Source organism: Emydura macquarii, unplaced genomic scaffold (assembly GCF_026122565.2).
Source record: "Emydura macquarii macquarii isolate MOO-44397 ecotype Brisbane River unplaced genomic scaffold, CSIRO-AGI_Emac_v2 contig_1827, whole genome shotgun sequence".
Taxonomy (NCBI): domain Eukaryota; kingdom Metazoa; phylum Chordata; order Testudines; family Chelidae; genus Emydura; species Emydura macquarii.
The window spans coordinates 285,029-304,380 of record NW_027131964.1 but is presented as its reverse complement, the minus strand read 5'-3'; the positions used below and the strand labels follow the sequence as shown (position 1 = coordinate 304,380).

Below are 19,352 nucleotides of genomic sequence, written 5' to 3'. Positions count from 1 at the left end.
ACGCTTGGCACAGAGACCGGCAATGACCGCGATGACGCCCCCAGCACCGACTACAACCTCGAACCCGGCACTGAGTTCACAGAACCGGCACCATGGGATCTTTTGGGGGGTCAAGAGACTGCCCTGGTTAGGGCATCATCATCCTTGTCCTCGGATGAGGCATTAGCGGGGTCAGCACCGATGCCATCAGGGGAGTGAAGTTCTGGAACAGCATTCCAAGGGGAGCAGTGGGAGCAAGAAACCTAGCTGGCTTCAGGACTAAGCTTGATAAGTTTACGGAGGGGATGGTATAATGCGACAGCCTAATTTAGCAATTCACTGATCTTTGACTATTAGCGGTAAATATACCCAATGGCCTGTGATGGGACGTTAGTTGGGGTGGCTTCTGAGTTACTACAAAGAGTTCTTTCTGGGTGTCTGGCTGGTGAGTCTTGCCCACATGCTCAGGGTTTAACTGATTGCCATATTTGGGGTCGGGAAGGAATTTTCCCCCAGGGCAGATTGGCAGAGGCCCTGAGGTTTTTTTGCCTTCCTCTGCAGCTTGGGGCACGGGTCATTTGCTGGTGGATTCTCTATACTTTGAAGTCTTTAAATCATTATTTGAGGACTTCAGTAACTCAGTCATAGGTTAGGGGTCTATTACAGGAGTGGGTGGGTGAAGTTCAGTGACCTGCATTGTGCAGGAGGTCAGACTGGATGATCATAATGGTCTGTTCTGACCTTATAGTCTGAGTCTTGTGGTAAAGTCAGGCCAGATGGCCACATAAGGGTATACCAGGGCCGATATTTGAGCCCAAGAATGCCAAAGGCCCTTTTTCCTGCAAGCAGAGGAGAGATTACTGCAGGGCAATTAGAGACACCTGGACCCAATGAAGGGCTACTCCAGGTGTACTTAAACCCTGCCTTCCCTAAATGGGGGGGGGGAGGAGGGAGCAAAGGAGGAGGAAGCTGCCAGAAGATTTGTGGCAGCTGGAGGAGAAACATCCCCTGGGCTAGGAGACGATGCTTCTCTGCAGCCGGAGGAGCAGAGAAGGAGAAAAACCCTTGGCCCCAGCTGGCAGAAGGGAGCCACAGCAAGGTACCCCCGTGGGCCCTGGGGGCATGCCGAGGGGAAGGGACAAAAGACTTGTTCAGTCTGGGGGTGGAGTTACCGCAGGCCCCACTGATAGAGGAGACTGCTGCCAATAGTCAAGACCAAGGGGGGGTTGCTATACCACAATCTATAAACAGTTTATGTCGAGAAGCCCTAGAATTAAGGGACTTCTGCACAGTTCATGCGATCAACATTGAGACATCCTACCTGCTAGGATCGCAGAATGTGCTGGCGGATCACCTCAGCAGATTGGTATCCACCCACAAATGGTCCCTTTGCCCGGGTGTAGTATCAGTCTTACTAATGCCATTACAGAGAGAAAATCACCTCCCTGCTCCTATTCACTACTTTCCTATTCATACCCCCAAGGATTACATTAGCCTTTTTTGCCACAACATTGCACTGGGAGCTCATATTGAATTGCTTGTTCACTATGACCCCTTAATTTTTTTTCAGAGTCTTGTTCTCCAGGATTCTGTTCCCCATTCTATAACTATGGCCTGCATACTTTGTAGATGTAGGACCTCACATTTGACTGTGTTAAAACACATTTTGTTTGAACATGCCCAGTTTACTAAACAATGCAGATCACTCTGCATGACTGCCCTTTTCTTTTCACTATTTGCCTCTCTGCCTGTCTTCGTGTCATCTGCAAATTTTATCATAGAATCGTAGAAGATTACGGTTGAAGGGACCTCAGGCAGTCATCTAGTCCAACCCCCTGCTCAAAGCAGGAACATCCCCAATTAAACTATCCCAGCCAGGACTTTGTCAAGCTACACCTTAAAAACCTCTAAGGATGGAGATTCCACCACTTCCTTAGGTAACCCATTCCAGTGCTTCACCACCCTCTTAGTGAAAACGTTTTTCCTAATATCCAACCTAAACCTCCCCTACTGCAACTTGAGACCATTGCTCCTTGTTCTGTCATCTGCCACCACTGAGAACAGCCTAGCCCCATCCTCCCTGGAACCCCCTTTCAGGTAGTTAAAAGCTGCTATCAAATCCCCCCTCATTCTTCTCTTCTGCAGACTAAACAAGCCTAGTTCCCTCAGCCTCTCCTCATACGTCTTGTGCTCCAGCCCCCTAATCATTTTTGTTGCCCTCCACTTGACTGGTTCCAGTTTGTTCAAATCCTTTCTGTTGTGGGGGGCCCAAAACTAGACACAGTACTCCAACTGAGGCCTCACCATTGCTGAATAGAGGGGAATAATCACTTCCCTTTTTCTGCTGATAATGTTCTTACTAATGCAGCCCAATATGCCATTTGCCTTCTTGGCAACAAGGGCATACTGTTGACTCATATCCAGCTTCTTGTCCACTGTAGCCCCCAGGTCCTTTTCTGCAGAACTGCTGCTTAGCCAGTCGGTCCCCAGTCTGTAGCTGTGCATCGGATTCTTCCGTCCTAAATGCAGGACTCTGCATTTTCCTTGTTGAACCTCATCAGATTTCTTTTGGCCCAATCCTCCAATTTGTCTAGATCACTCTGTATCCTATCCCTACCCTCCAGTGTATCTACCATTCCCTTTAGCTTAGTGTCATCTGCAGACTTCCTGAGAGTGCAATCCACCCCATCCTCCAGATCATTAATGAAGGTGTTGAACAAAACTGGCCCCAGCACCGACCCCTGAGGCACTCTGCTTGTTTTCGGTTGCCAACTAGGCATGGAGCCATTGATCACTATCCTTTGAGCCCGATGATCTAGCCAACTTTCTAGCCATCTCATAGTCCATTCATCCAACCCATTAACTTGCTGATAAGAATACTGTGGGAGACCATATCAAAAGCTTTGCTAAAGACAAGGTACATCACATCCACTGCTTTCCCCTCATCCACAGTGTCAGCCATCTCATCATAGAAGGCAATCAGGTTGTTCAGGCATGACTTGCCTTGGTGAATCCATGCTGTCTGTTCCTGATCACCTTCCTCTCTTCCAAGTGCTTCTAAATGGATTCCTTGAGGATCTGCTTCATGATTTTTCCAGGGATTAGGGTGAGGCTGACTATTCTGTAGTTCCCCGGCTCCTCCTCCTTCCTTTTTTTGAAGATGGGAACTATATTTGCCTTTTTCCAATCATCCGGGACCTCCCCCAATCGCCATGGGTTTTCAAAGATAATAAGCCAATGGCTCTGAAATCACATCAGCCAACTCCCTCATTACCATCGGATGCATTGCATCCAGCCCCATGGACTTGTGCATGTCCAGCCTTTCTAAATAGTCCTGAACCTGTTCTTTCAGCACTGAGGGCTGCTCACTCCCCCCCATTCTATGCTGCCTGGTGCAGTAGTCTGGGAGGTGACCTTGTCTGTGAAGACAGAGGCAAAAAAGGCATTGAGTACCTCAGCTTTTTCTACATCCTCTGTCACTAGATTGCCTCCCCCATTCTGTAAGGGGCCCACACTTTCCCTGACCACCTTCTTGTTACTAATATACCTGTAGAAACCCTTCTTGTTACCCTTTATGCCCCTTGCTAGCTGCAATTCCAATTGTGCTTTGGCCTTCCTGATTTCACTCCTGCATGCTTGAGCAGTATTTTTATACTCATCCCTAGTCATCTCACCAAGTTTCCACTTCTTGTAAGTTTATCAGCAGTAATTTTATAGTTGCTTCCAGATTATTGATAAAAATATAGAATATTGTTGGGCCTAGTACCAATGCCTGTGGAACTCTACTAGAAAAACCCCAATTTGAGCCATTTTTCATTCCAGTGACTTTTTTAATCCGAATGTTGTGCAATACCAAGTCAAATGTCTTATATAAGCCCAAGTATATTACATCTAGGGAGTGTTTCTAGTGTGCGGGTGAGCAGGGGGATTTTGCAGGTTCTTGGCTCAATGCTAATATCTTTATCAGTGATCTGGAAGAAAGTATAAAACTATTGCAGATGACATTAAGATTGATGGATTTGTAACTAAGAGGACAAGCCAGTTATACAAAGTGATCTCTCAAGTGTGAGGGAAACATTACTAGTGCAAGACAAGAAACCTGTTCTCTTCTCTGTTCCATAAGTTTTAACTAATGTTACTTACCCACTTAGATATTATATATTTAAGTGATCTATTATCAAAAGTTGCAGAGGTCAAGTAGAATGACCACTGAGATTTGGGGAGGTCTCACTGCCATGAAGAGATAATCTATTAGCACTAAAAGGGCTGGGCTCCAGGCTATATCCAACTATAAAGTCTAACCACAGGAGGATTAAAGAGGTCCATGGAATTTGTGTCTTACAAGGGCTTGGTTGTTAGTACTTACCTGATAATTTTGCCTTGGAAAGGGAGATAGAGAGATTCCAGCATCAAGTGTTGGAGAGATTGAAGCAGCCTATTGCATTTTTCAGGAAGGCTGGCAGGTTTGTTTTCTGTAAAGGAGATGTTAATTTCAATAGCATTGAGTTCAATTCTGTTTGACTTTCACCATTTGGGGAAGGAGGTTTTTTTGCAGGCAATGACTCAACATTTTTCAGGGCTTCTTGTGCTTCATCATATGCAATGGGACCAAACTTGCATGATGGTTAGTTTCTAATTTGACTAAATTTTCTGTTTCAGAAAGTTCATTTTGTATTTCTTGAATTTTCTGTGAAATGGGATGAGAACCCATTGCAGTGGTCGGTATTTCAGTCTGATGTTTGGTTTATATAAGCCAGGTTGACTTGCAAGTTCATTATGTAAAATAATTTGCTGATTTTTGCAACTGTAATGGCAGGGAACAGAGGCTTTCACTTCCTTTATTGAAGTGGCATAATCCTGTACTAAATCCATTGTGCTCTTAGCAGATGGATTCAGATCAGGTTTTATGCTCCCAGAGTTTGAATCTGCCTGAATGCTTCATCTAACATAGTTCACTGATGAACTATAGAGATCTTTGAGGTCAGTGCAAAGAAATGTGGGTTATTCTGGGCCAAGCCATTGATTTTGGTGATCATCAGTGGTTAGTGTCTGTTAGTTCATCAGTACATTGGCCTAGTGGATGGATAATTTGGTTTTCTGGGAACTGCTGAAAACTTGAAGGATACACCTCTCCATCTTTCTGGGCTGTTAAGTCATATGTCCAGTGATCATGATTTAAATGTCAGCTATTTCACTGCTAGTCAAAGAATGTAAGAAAGGAGAGGGACACGCTTTTTATGAAGATTTGCTCAATCTATTGTGAACCATGTTCCATTTGGATACCAGGAGTGGATTGCGTTTGAGTACCAGCACTTTTTTCCAGGATGCTATAACCAAGTTTTAACATAACGCATCAGGTTAGGAGTCCGCAGCCTCTGCATTATGTACATAAGAACAGCCATACTGGTCCATCTAGCCCAGTATCCTGTCTTCTGACAGTGGCCAATGCCAAATGAATAAAACAGGTAATCATCATGTGATTCGTCCTCTGTCACCCACTCCCAGGTTCTGGCAAACAGAGGCTAGGGACACTTCAGAGCATGATTTTGCATCTCTGGTCATCTTCACTAATAGCCATTGATGGACCTATGCTCCATGAACTTATCTAGTTCTTTTTTGGAACCCTGTTATAGTCTTGGCCTTCACAACATCCTCTGGCAAAGAGTTCCACAGGCTGACTGTGGAACACATTACTCTATTTGTGTACCATTCATCAGACTGTGTGTCCACAAATAATTTGTGTAACAAATCTTTGTAATGGAAATGTACCATCTGATGGTTCATTTCCATTACAAAGGTGAGAAGATTTCAAAATCTACTCTAGCTTATTGACTCTAAACTTGCCTAGTCATCCTTCAAAACAAGAGATATTTCTCTTCAGGAAGAAACAGTGACGTATTCCATCAAATCCACAAGGACATTTTTGGCCAAACAAGTGGGAACTTCTATGGAATAACTTTTCAGAATAGCAACCTGGTCAAACATACATGCTTTCACCAAACCCTATAATTGACATCCACGATTTCCAAACAAGATATTACAGAATGACTGTTCTCCATACCATGGTAGAAAATAACAAACTCTTTTTTCATTAGTAAAACAACTTTTTTTTGACTGAATTTTGATCACAGTAATTTGAGCTTCGTTTTATTCGTTAGAAAAAATAGGATCAGTTTGTATTTTTCTTTATATAGTACATTTCATTCTTTAGTCATTCCACTCCCAAGTTAGAAATGCAAATGTTGGCATAGAATTACACCTTCTGATTGGGATTTTTAAAAGAACCAAGGGAATTAGGCCCCACTTTTTCATTGGAATTCAGTGGGAATTGGGCATCTAACTCCTTTAGTCATTTTTGAAAATCCCAGCCTCTGCATTTTACAAACATTTCTGAGAATACCTTTATGTGGGCTTGTGTATAGTGTATTTAATAATCTTATTTAACCTTCCTTTAATAGCTGTTAGGTTATTAACAGTTAATAACTGCCTCAGGTTGTGAGGCAGATGATAGAATTCTGATGATTTATTTTATTTTATTTACAGAATGAAGATGGTGTGATTGATTTACGGGAATATGTGACTGCATTATCTGTAATATGTAGGCCATCCAAAACTTTAGAAACAATTCAGTTGGCATTTAAGGCAAGTAACAACGTCTTACAATATTCTTCTTACAATATATTTTATTAGAAAATTCAGAACCATTAAAAAATTGCAGTTTGATTTGACTATTCCATATATTCTTCCTGATTCACATTCACATTTATTTATTTATTTATTTATTTTTGAAAAAAGCATTAATACAATGTTTAGTTTCACTTCATAAGTAACAAAATACAGATTTAAGCATCAGTCACATCTTATGATTGTAGCATGGTTCGCTCTTCATGAACCAAGCCCCATTGAGTTTTGTTGGGTTTTATAGGGGTCTGCATTAGCATGTTGCATTGAAGGCCTGGGAGTTAGGTTGAAACCTCCAAACATAAGCCTTACCCCTTGTGCTTATGCCTTATTAAAATGTATTTCTGTTGTAACCTCTTTTTTTACAATTAAAATTTTCTGAAACACTTATTTTTTGGGGTGAAATTTTACGTTTGATTCACAAGAGTGCACCTTTCTCCCTAATCTCCTTGTTTAGATCAACTACCATCCCACTCTTCCCCAACACTACCTCTAGGATCTTGTGCTTCTTGTGGTTCACAGGAATGCTGTTGCCTGTATTGCCTTTGGTTGCCAGTCTCTCGCCTCCTTCTCCCCGAACTCCTGTAGGTCACAGGAGCCACCAGTACAAACCACAGTAGCATAAGATCCGGAGAGAGTGGCGACAGGAGTGGCGAGGTGAGGGTAGATTTGAGCTGAGAAGGGGTTGGCAGAGTCTGGATGACTGTTGGGAGTCTTGCAGTGGAAATAACATATAGTAGAACCTCAGAGTTACAAACACCTCAGGAATGGAGGTTGTTCGTATCTCTGAACGAAACGTTATGTTTGTTCTTTCAAAAGTTTACAACTGAACATTAACTTAATACAGCTTTGAAACACTCCTATGTAGAAAAAAATGCTGCTTTCCATTTATTTTTAGTAATTTACATTTAACACACTACTGTACTGTACTTGTTTTGTTTTGTTTTGTTTTCTCTGTGGCTGCCTGATTACGTATTCCTGATTACGTATAGGGTGTGAGATTGACTGGTCAGTTTGTAACTCTGGTGTTTGTAACTGAGGTTTTACTGTATCTGACTGCGGATCATTGCTCACCTCCTGAGGTCTTAGTAGAATGTATTATAAATGAATCAATAGGGAAATCTTTAATATGAGACCCACTAGTAAAGATATACTGTAGGGGTTTAAAAATAAATCCACATTAGTTTATTTGTGTACCAAATGTGTAGTAAGTATTTGCAGTGTTGATTTGCAATTCTTCATTGCATTTTAATTAGAAATAATAACTTAGTTCTTCATTTGATATAGTATTGTCTTTAGCTAGCTCTTTGCCATATTGTGATCTTATCAATCAGAGCCAAGATACATTAGTTTGTTGAATAGTCACTCATATTTATAGGAGTGGCAATTAGCGGCTTACACTATGTGTAACTTGGCCAGTTGTAACTATCTTAGTTTCTAAGAGAGAAGCTTGTACACACTGGAGTATGCTTGACTTGGTTTGTACGGGTGACTGATAAAGAAAAAACCCATATATATTTATTTCTACTATTTGTGATTTCTTTGCATTTGTCGGGCAGAAGTAGGAAAAAATTCAACAGGCTTTTTTGTGGGGGAAAAGTGGGGAGGTTAATATTTGTCCTCCATTACCCAAGGCTAGGTCTACAACTAGAAAATATTTGCTGGTATAGCTATGCCAGCCATCCCTGCTAGTGTAAATGCAGCTAATACTGGCAAAATAGTGCTTTTGATGGTGTAGCTTGGGGTAGCCAAATTTACTGACCCCCCTCCCTGCTGGGCCGAATCCTCTAGCCCCACCAGAGGGCAGACGCTCCGAGCTCCCCACCCCAGTCTGGTAAGCAAAGAATGGGCGGGGGCCTAGGGAGCTCCACGAGCCACACTTTAGCTGTAAAAGAGCTGCATATGGCTCACGAGCCACAGTTTGGCAGCCCCTGGTATAGCTTATACCAGTTCCCCAAATGAAATAAATATTCTACAAAAAAAAATCACCCCCCTAAACAAAAGATGTAGCCATGTAGCACTTCAGTTAATTTAAGATGTACTCTGAGGTGTTACTCTTGTTGAATTTTGCAAGTCTTGCATTCATCACTAAATAAGAATTATGAGCGTAAGTGGCTAAGGAATAAAAAAAGATGATCAGAATAAGAGTATATTACAGACTGCTATATCATTGTAAATATTTTGCATGATATCTCTTTTTTAAGCCTGTTCTCTGCGTAATTAAGGATCTACTTTTAAAATTTAGATTAATTACAACAGCTTTTCTAGTGTCATCATGACCTATGTAAGGATTACAGCTGTACTGTAAATTCTTAAAGAGCAAAGCTTTTCAGAAGATAAGAAAGAGATTACTATTCAGCCACTTGATGCAGCATATAGCTGGGATTAATGTGAACAAGGGGGGGGTGGTCCTTTTTTTTTTTTTTTTTTTTTTAACTTAAACCACTCTCTTGTTAACTTGATGCTTTGTGGCATTGTCTGCTTTAGCTGCAAATCAGTGTTGCAGGTTTTAGAAAGAGGTATTACAACATTGTTCAGTGGAATGAAGAAGTGTTCTTCCTGATATTGTAAATGATATAGTAATAATACACCACAGTGTGCTGTAGTAGGCTTATAGAAGTAAGCCCAAGTTAGCAACAAAGCTAAATGCCAAGTGCCTTCATCCGAGAAATGCCCAAGTAGACTACTAATACACATTGTGAAATAGCTTATATCTTCAAAAGCATTGCTCATTCGTTAAAATGCCTTTTTTAAAAAAAAAGAAAATATGCCTTTATTTTGGAGGGGGGGAATGGAAAATATTTCCCAGCAGAGTGATGAGAAATAATAGTATGGCAAATGTTAGAAACTCCTTTTCCCTATTACTTTGAATATTTTTCAATTTATTTATGTTTTTAATCCTTCTTTCCTCTTTTCTTTAAGGTTCCTTGATCCTTTTAGACCAGTTCTCTTTCCTCCTATATGAAGCCCAGTTGCCTTTTATTAGCTTTCTGTTACCCAGCAGACACCCATCTCAGGGCTTCTGTACCTGGTATGTTCTACAAGGGTGTGATTTTTTTTCTACTGACATGCTGTGCATTAACTGGTCTGCATAGACCTTGCTGGTGTACTAAGGAATGTTTCAGAGGGGTAGCCGTGTTAGTCTGTATACAGGAAAAACAACGAGAGTTCTGTAGCACTTTAAAGACTAACAAATTTAATTTCTGCAGGCATAATCTTGCATGGGCTGTAACCCACTTCATCAGATGTAAGGAATAAAAATCAGATTTTGTGTGTGTGTGTGTGTGTGTGTGTGTGTGTGTGTGTGTGTGTGTGTGTGTGTGTGTGTGTGTGTGTGTGTGTGTGTGTGTGTGTGTGTGTGTGTGTGTGTGTGTGTGTGTAACAACAATGGGGAAGGTAGATATAAGCAAAGTCCATTCAGTTAGAGTAGTTGAGGCCTATTCACAATCATTGATTAGGAGGTGAGAATGTGTGAACAGTGACAATTACTTCTTGTAATGCGCTAACCATTCCAAGTCCCTATTTAGACCCAGTTTGATTGTGTCAAGTTTGCAGATGAGTTCCAGCTCTGAAGTTTCTCTTTGAAGTCTGTTTTTGAAGTTTTTTTGTAGAAGTATGGCAACTTTAAGTCAGCGACAGAGTGTCCTGGGAGATTGAAGTGCTCTCCGACTGGTTTATGGCTGTTATTATTTTTTATGCCTGCTTTGTGTCCATTTATTCTTTTGCGTAGTGACAGTCCGGTTTGGCCAATGTACATGGCAGAGGGACATTGCTGGCACATGATGGCATATATTACGTTAGTAGATGTGCAGGTGAATGAGCTCCTGATAGTATGGCTGGTGTGGTTAGGACCTGTGATGGTGTCACTAGAGTCGATGTGTGGGCAGAGCTGGCAACGGGGTTTGTTGCAGGGGTAGGTTCCTGGATTAGTGTTCTTGTATGGTGTACGGTTGCTGGTGAGTATTTGCTTCAGGTTGGGGGGGCTGTCTGTAAGCAAGAATAGGTCTGCCTCCCACAGTGCCTCCCATTGTCTTTTTTGGCTAGTGTTGGCTAGTGTTTTGTTTTCATGAAGTATTAGGAAGCACTCATGTCCTACTTCTCAAGGTTGTAAATCCACGTTTCCCTACTCAAATGATTGATGGACACAGCATTTGAAGAGATTAAAAGGATGAATTCATGTCACTACCAACGTGCTGAAGTAATTAGATTCCATAATAAACTTCCCAAAGTCCTAATTTATTCTCATTAGACATTATGTATGTTTAGTAGAGCTGTGTACTGAAAATTGTAATCTTTCCTGCCCAGGCATAGAATCCAAGATGTCTCAGTTCTCACAGAAAGAATAAACAAGAGACAGCCGGTGACAACTTAGACCATACTATGAATGTTGGGACTGATGGTCATAACAGGGCTGACTTCATTGTTCCCATGATACATTTCCAAATGGGATGATTTCAGTGGACTTTTGAGATTCCAGTGGAATGAAGTATCAAAGATTCTTTGTGTTGCATCCTGATAAGTCTGTCTCAAGGTTTCTCAGGTCTGGTAGCAATCGGACAATCTTGGGATTGGATTTCCAAAAAACCTCTGGTTTATATCATGGTGACTCTGTGTGATCTCATTAGGTGTGTTACATCTATAAAGACTTCACTTCAGTGAAGCATGGTCTATCCATGCTGCACATAGTAGTTCTGGAGATGAAGCTGTCCTTTACATGCGAAGGACTTTTAAGATATCAGGTCTCTGAAAGATGGTTCAAAGTACAATTAGGTCACCATTTTTTATGAGTTAGAAAAGTTAAAAAGTCCTGTAGCTACATGGGTGGATTGTGTCTCATAAGTCTTTCCTAGTTGCCATGTACTTGGCAGAGAAGGAGAACACACCCACAGACACTGAGTGAATCCATTATAGCTCCTCATAAGTAATGCATAGATTAGAATGTTGGAAGATTAGAATTTCCTCTGGCGGGGAAAACTGGAAATGTGTGTCTGACACCAGACTGAATGAGAAACTTCCAGTGTTCTTTTTTTAGCACTGAGAAAAAACCTGAAGCTGAAAAAGCTAGTTTAAAGGTATTCTGTGTAGCTCTGTGTAGCTATAACACAAGAAACCAATAGGTGTATATCCGGTAATCTATCTTGAGCAATTAGCATAAGGCTTTGAGGTCTATGAGCCTTGGCATAAGTGAGTTACCCAACAGTGACCTTGAATTACTGGGGAATTGGGAATACTATGTTATGGGGATTTTTATATAAAATGATACCAGGTAACTGCAGGAATATGAACTGATACCAGCTTTTGGTTATTTTAGGATAGAAACATCAGCAGTTGCATAACCACAAATTTGGCTTGGCAACGAATTGACATATATGATAATGCGTTGAGGTCATTAATATACTAACCTGTAGGATAAGGACATCTGAAGATTATTAGTGAGAGTAAGTCAGTTATGGACAAAGAAGGTTTAGTGTTTACATGAATATTCATGGCAGTCACAAGGTCCTATAATAGGCCAGACCGCCACGTAAGCTTTGAAATCTTGACCATTGGACATGTTTTGCTTGCCAGAGGCAGAGTCCGACCATCATGGAACACTGCCTGTCTCCCTCTACTAGGTCTCCATGAGAAGACTGAGAGTATATTAAGTGATGGTAGAGGACATCACTACTACCTTCATACTGAACTATAGCTATGTTGTCTTTTAGGTTGAAACATTTTTGTTTTTAGTAATTATGCTAAAAAAAAGCATTTACATTTTGCTCTGCCCTCTGTGTGAGTATTGGGGTGCACATTGGGGTTCATAACCAGATATTGAACTTAATTCTGTTGTGCCTGGTTCTGGGATAGAACCTTTTAAAACTCCCACATTTTAATCAGTGACTAATTAGAAAATCTTAAAGTGAATGTACTCAGTAACCACCCAATAAATCAGGCAACAGAGTGGTGCTGCAACAGGGATCCCTGAAGGGCATACAGGACAACCGTTTTATCAGTGTCTTAAAGCCAAGGGCAGGTGAGACTCACCTTTGGGCAAATCAGAGTTAGAGATCAAAGATGTTCTCTGCCATCAAGTGTTTACCGCATGCTGCATCTACTTCAGTCATGGTACTTTGTGTTTTTCTGCTTTTCCCTTTTATTTCTGGTTTGGTTGGTATGGTATTACTTTTTGTGTCATGCTTGGCCAATTTCACAATAAGCAGGGAAGAAGGAGAGGGGAATTTCATGCTGTTTGAAGTTTTATGTATGTGTTAAAGGGGGCTTTGTAAGTTGAGTTGTTTTGTGAAACTAAGTAAAGGGACTTTAAGTTGAATACTTTAGGGCCCGGTGACCCACACCTTGAGATGGTGGAGGAGCTGATTTTATTTTAGCCACCAATAGGCCACAGTAGTTTGGCATCAGTCCAGATGTGTGAGTAGACTGGCAGAGTTTTACAAAAGTCCCATGGCTCTTCTAAACTGCAACCCTGAGCTATCCATTATGGAGAAACTGTGCCAGCTTGCCCCTAGCTGCCATAATGCCTGATGTGTTCCAACAGGGTAAATACCCCTTGAGCTGCTAGAGCACTGTAGCCAAACAGGGAAGAGAGGGAAATAACCCCCATTCCTCTACAAATTAACTCTGGACTTACATACCCTTTACTAGGCATGGAGCCTGCTTAGCCTTTTTGGATTGTTCAGAGTTCAATAATTGTTGTAACCAGTTAACTAGGTAAGAGGTTTATCATTTTGGAAGAGACGCCTCCACGTTATGTGCTAAGTATTGTGCAGACTTAGAATTCAGCAAGTGAGATAAAGCTTATTGACTAGGGAAGGGAATCAGCTGAGACCACTGGGAACCTAGTCATGGTCGCCCTCAACAAGGTTTTAGGTACTTTTATGAAAAGGAACGTTAAGGATCATAGAGGAGGTTTGATACAGTTGAAGGACAGTCAAGCAATTTTTGAGCACCCCAGCCCATTGGGTGTTGAGTCTGGTGTTTGAGGTTGAAGCAGGTAAAAGGAAGGGAAGGAAGGCTATAGAGCTGAAAGAGATACTGATGGAATGGTGGTTTTGTTTGGCATGTAATGTGTTTGGATGTAAGTTGAAAAGGAAGGTGGATCAGCTTAGCCAGCACAGCAGACTCTTGAGGAAGAGAGGAAAGTTACATAGCAGTTAAAAGACCAGCAGCATGCCTCTACAGGGGAATAGCTGATGCTTTACAGAGAGAAACAGGAATTGGAGCAAAGTCAGGCTCAAACAAAGGATGTTGGGATGTAGCACATTGTTGGCAGGCTAAGACCTCTCTGCTTGCTCGAGGTCATTGGAGGGCTACCAGGCAGACCAGGAGCAGCTGCTGGAGGAGATTAGGGGGTTAGAGAGTGTCTGTGATACTGTGGATTTGGAGAGAGAGAAGGCAAACCAAGTGCTAGAGACTGCAGGCCAGGGGCTAAAGGAAGCATTTTAGCCACAGGAGAGAGAGTGTACAAAGAAGTTCAGGCTGTCCCACAGAGGGCTACTGGGGAGGTAGGAAGCCAACTAGTGATTCCTGTTCCCATGGGCATGGTGGAACCATAGGAGACAAAATAACCCCCAGGACCAGTTATGATCATTAAGGCAAAGAAGTTAGTGGAAGCAGGGTGCTGTGCAACAGTCAGAGACTCTCCTGCAGCTGGGGAAGTTAAAGGAGGAAGTTGATGATTTTGAAGTGATAGCCCACTCGCAAACAGAGCAGGGGGGCCTGAGTACAGCAGAAGCAGAGGAGGAGTTAAGTGAATCCAATGCAGTTATTTTGGAGGTGGAGACTGATAGCTAAGGGGAAAGTTCTGAGGAGGGGAAGATTGACACGGAACTGGAGCTCACTTCGGGGGCAGAGATACAGACAGAAGAGACAGACAGAGGGAGGAGGAACATATACTTTCAACATACAGGGGGGACCAATCTATATCCCCTCACCCAATAACAAATTTTGTCAGCAGATTAGAAGATGCAATGTCACAGACATCTGCTGCAAGTGAGGCAGTAATTTCTCGACTGAAAACAATAAAAAAAAGAAACACTCCCACACTAGTGCCCCAGGAAAGGACAAAGCTAGGAGCTTTACCCTCATCTCAAGTTAGGGCCAATCAGCTCAGGAGAGGCAGCCTCTTCAGAATTCACCAAGGTGGGTGGTCACCTACAGCCATCGGCCCTGGAAGGGATGCTGTCATCTCAGTCCTGGCCAGTACCCAGACCCCACAGACTTTCCCCATCTCTTGTGTTTACCCAAACTATACCCTTTGTACCCACAGATACCCCAACCTCAACTTATTACTGAATTGGAGCTGTCCTTCACTGCTTTGGGGATGCTATTGATGAGGATCTTGTGCTTAGTTGGGATTATTCCACCATAACTTGCACCTCCAGAAATTATATTCCGAGGAGAGCTCTGAAGATAGCAATTCTCCTCACACCCCATGACCTACTGCAATGGTCACAGACATTAAAGCATTAGATTTGGTGGCCAAACAGGTTAGCCCGATGGAAGGATTCTTCCATCACTGTGCACACACAGTGTATGGAGGGGCCAGCTATAGTGTTTACACTGCCTGATGATGATTTTGTTAAAATTTTACAGCTCACTGTTGACCTAGCATTGTGGAGTACTTTACGCCTAGAGTATAGGACAGGATAAAAGTCCTTCAAGGAAACAGTAGCCCTGTTGGAACACAACCAGCACCCAGATCAGGCTGGGGTAGCAATTTTATCTAACCTAAAGTAAAATGAATCCCTGCATCAGTTTCATCTGTTGTTAGGCACTGCATTGCTCAGCCACATAAGAAGAAGCAACAGGACCCCAATACGTTAGTCTGCTAGTTAATAATTCTCTTCCCCACTTACAGGAATGGTTAACATGCAGTGATCTCACCACCTTAAGGTAGGCACTGGCATTGTTGGCCAAAACTCCCTCCCAGGGAGATCCCAAGATGAGTTGCTGTTTTGGAGCCTCTGTCCCTGCTAATCAGGATGCATAGGGCAAACCAACCGTAAAGGTTGATGGACCTGCGAGGAGGTGGACCTGATTATACTAGTAAGGCATTCTTTCTCCGTTCATTGGGGAGGGACACTCCCATGCACCTTCCCATGAATCCATCTTAACAGAGGTTCTGGCAGAGTTCAGGAAAGGGGATGAAGAGCCTCCTGGCCATATGCTGCTTCATACAGATGTGGTTCTCAACTCCTGTTTCAAGAGTGAAGGCTAATACTGTCAGGCTCAAGGGCTGGCTTCAGCCTAAATAGATAGATAAGCTTCAAATGTAGCCTACACACAAGATTTCTAGGAATTTTGCAATTTCTCCATTATTCTGTTATCAAGATTATTTGGGAGAAAGAAAAGCTTTCACACCTGGTGCTAAATTTCTTTAAAGGCTTATTTTAAAGTTAATTTTAATTTATAAACTGACTTACTGTAACTTCCCAAAACTCTGTATTCTCATTCTATTTTCAAAGAGTAAGATTTAGGAAGGATGTACTGTATTCTTTATAAATAACAAAGGGGATGAATCCTTGTGTTGAGGGCAAAACTCAGCTTTCTCTATGGGTATGTCTACACTGCAGAATGAAGTCGATTTACTTTAAATCAACTTTCACTTGCTGATTTTTAGAAGTCGCAGGAGTGTGATGACACCACGCTCCTTGTGCCAGGCTCTTGCATCCCCACTCACCATGCTTGGGTCAATGTTAAAAGCAGTGCAGTGTGGGTAGCTATCCCACAGTGTAACTAGCGCCAGAAGCTGCTGGGAAGATTTTTGTCGTCCCATGATGCAACACTCCTTCCCCCTCTCTTCCTGCCCCAAACAAATAGGAAATGGGTTTTTGTGCTGTTTTTGTGTGCCACGCACTTGCCATTGCTGCAGAGACATGGAGCCCGCTCAGCTCTGCACTATCATTGTAAGCATCACAAATAACTTGCAGCTTATCCTGGAGTATTTTCAATGGTGAGAGAGGAGCCGAAGCACAGAAAACAGCAATGTCACTGAGGCTGCCCTTCTACAAGCCAAAGAGTGGAACAATTCCTGATTCCTGCAGGCTGTCATGCATCATATTCAGTCGGTGGAGTGCCAATTCCAGTCCCGGGAAACAAGCACAGACTGGTGGGATCAAATCGTTATGAAGCTATGGGATGATGACCAGTGGCTGCAGAACTTTTGTATGCAAAAGGCCACTTTCTCTGAGCTTTGTGTGGAGCTGTCCCCAGCCCTGAAGCGCATGAATACTTCCTTGAGCCCAGCTCTGACGGTGGAGAAGCGAGTGGCCGTCGCTCTGTGGAAGCTACCAACCCCCGACTGCTACCAGTCAGTTGGGAATCAATTCGGAGATGGTAAATCTACAGTGAGAGCTGCTGTGATGCAAGTGTGCAAGGCTATCAGTAGACTTCTGCTATGAAGGGTACTGATTTTGGGAAATGTGCAGGACATACTGGATGGGTTTGCTGTGATGGGGTTCCCAAATATGGGGGGGCTGTTGATGGCACGCATATCCCTATCTTAGCGCCTGACTATGTTGCAACAGTGTACGTAAACCACAGGGGTACTTTTCAACGGTGTTGCAGGCCTTTGTGGATCACAGGGATCGTTTCACTGACATCAATGTGGGGTGGTCTGGAAAGGTGCATGATGCACACATATATAGGAACTCGGGTCTGTTCAAGAAGATGCAGGCGGGCACTTTCTTCTCAGACTGAAAAATAAACATCAGGGATGTGGAAATGCCAGTAGTGATCCTGGGGGATCCTGCCTACCCCTTGCTCACTTGGCTAATGAAGCCCTACACCAGGCACCTGGACAGTGGGAAGGAGCGTTTTAATAACAGGCTCAGCACTTGCAGAATGGTGGTGGAATGTGCATTTGGCCATTTAAAGGCCAGATGGAGATGTCTCCTTACTAGGCTAGACATCAGTGGAAAAAAACATCCCATCAATTATATCTGCGTGCTTTGTTCTTCATAATGTGTGAAGCAAAGGGGGAAAGTTCTCCCAGGGTTGGGCTGTGGAGGCTGAAAGGCTGGCTGCAAATTTTGAGCAATCAGATGCCAACTCTACGCTCAGAGCCAACCGCGAAGCGCTTCACCTTCAGGAAGCATTGAGAAACCGGTTGTGCAATGACCCACGGTAGTGTCTGTATGTTGTGCCTTTCTTTCCCATCCCCCCACCATCAATATCAGCACTCTCCCCACCAAAGATATGAATTAATAAAGAGACATGTTTTTTAACACAACTAAGTTTTATTAATGAACATTGCTGGGGGGAGGGGAGAATGAGGCTAAATTCACAGTTTAAAGTGACACCGCCACATCCTTCTGCTTGCTTCGACCGGGGGTGGAGTGCACCACGTACTGCAGCCTGCCCAGTCTCCTTCTAGACCACTTGGGGATGGGAGCAGGCAAGAAAGCGTTAGGTGGAGAAGCATTCTGGAGGGGCTGCAGAAGGACTCTATCCCGCTGCCGCTCTTCCTGGAGCTCCACAAGACACCTGGGTATGTCCAACTGATCCCTCATTATACACAGCATCTCCTCCTGCATACCGCACTCCTACGCAGATCTTCTATGCTCCATGTCCATGTTCAGTTTCTGGGACAAGGACATCCTCCATGCTCTGAGCTTTGTCTCAGCGGCCGCGGAGGTGTTCATGAGCTCGCTGAACATGTCATCCCGTAATTTATTTTTTTCTCTTTCTGATCTGGGAAAGTCTTTCTGCAGCAGTTCTGGCAGGGGGGGCCAAGGCCGAGGTGTCTTCAGCAAGACAATAAAAGCACAGCATTGCCATTGTTAGCAAACCCAAAGAACGGAAGCAACTGCTACAATGCAAAAAGTACTCCCTTTCATGTGCACAAAGCTAAGCCAGACCCGCATTCCATTCTGTACATCTCAGGAGGGTCGGACTGCCGTTACAGAGATGGTAAGCCAGAGGACCTTTCATCTGTTATAGAGAGGCTTAATTAGTGGTAAAAATCACAGTCCAAAATTTATCTATGAGAGGGATCACCGGGCTCCCTGGTTACATGCAGAGGAACGGTTTGGGAGGAGGTGGGGCACAGCTGATAAGAGGACACCATGGGTGAATTGTAGTGTCAGAAGCCATAGGCCAACTATTGTCGTGACCCACTATGGCCATAGAAAGAGGACTAGAGGATTAAAGGGGATTGACTGTATAGCTCGGGTACTTTAAACATGTGCCGTCTTCCCTAGGTGACCATGAGCAATATCAGTCTGCTGAGGCTAACACAGGAGGAAAGGGAAGAGTTACTGCAAGTATCAGTGTACAGGCCTGGCCCTTATGCTGCTATGCTGTATTCCGCCATGATTCCAGCTCATTTAATTGTAGCATGGCGTGGAAAAGTACCCTGCCGTGGTGGAATAAACAAGGCGCCCTCCCCAGAAACCTTTTGCAAAAGATAACAGATTACCTGCATGAGAGTTTCCTGGAGATATCAACACATGATTCTCGGAGCATATCTCTGCACATAAATAAACTGTTCCAGGAGTAACCCTCCAGTGAAGTTTGCTAACACCCAGAAATACTTTCCCCTCGAAATAAAAAGGCCATTTTAGAAGTTGGATCAGGGACATAACTGCTAAAAAGAAAAAGAGGAAAAAATACTCACCAGATGTGCTTTCCCTGGGACCACGATCGTTACTGCTGTCCTCTGTATGTTGCTGGACTGCTCTGGGGTCAGGAAA

At 43.1% G+C, this 19,352-nt stretch overlaps 1 protein-coding gene across 3 annotated transcripts in view; it reads left to right on the top strand.

The window, feature by feature from the left end:
• The window catches only part of LPCAT1 (lysophosphatidylcholine acyltransferase 1), a 138,273-nt gene that overhangs the window by 91,554 nt on the left and 27,367 nt on the right, over nucleotides 1–19,352 (top strand). For all 3 annotated transcript variants that reach the window (XM_067557416.1, XM_067557415.1, XM_067557417.1), the window contains exon 12: nucleotides 6,523–6,621. In XM_067557416.1, coding sequence (XP_067413517.1) covers nucleotides 6,523–6,621 — 99 coding nt within the window. The remainder of the gene's footprint in view (nucleotides 1–6,522; nucleotides 6,622–19,352) is intronic.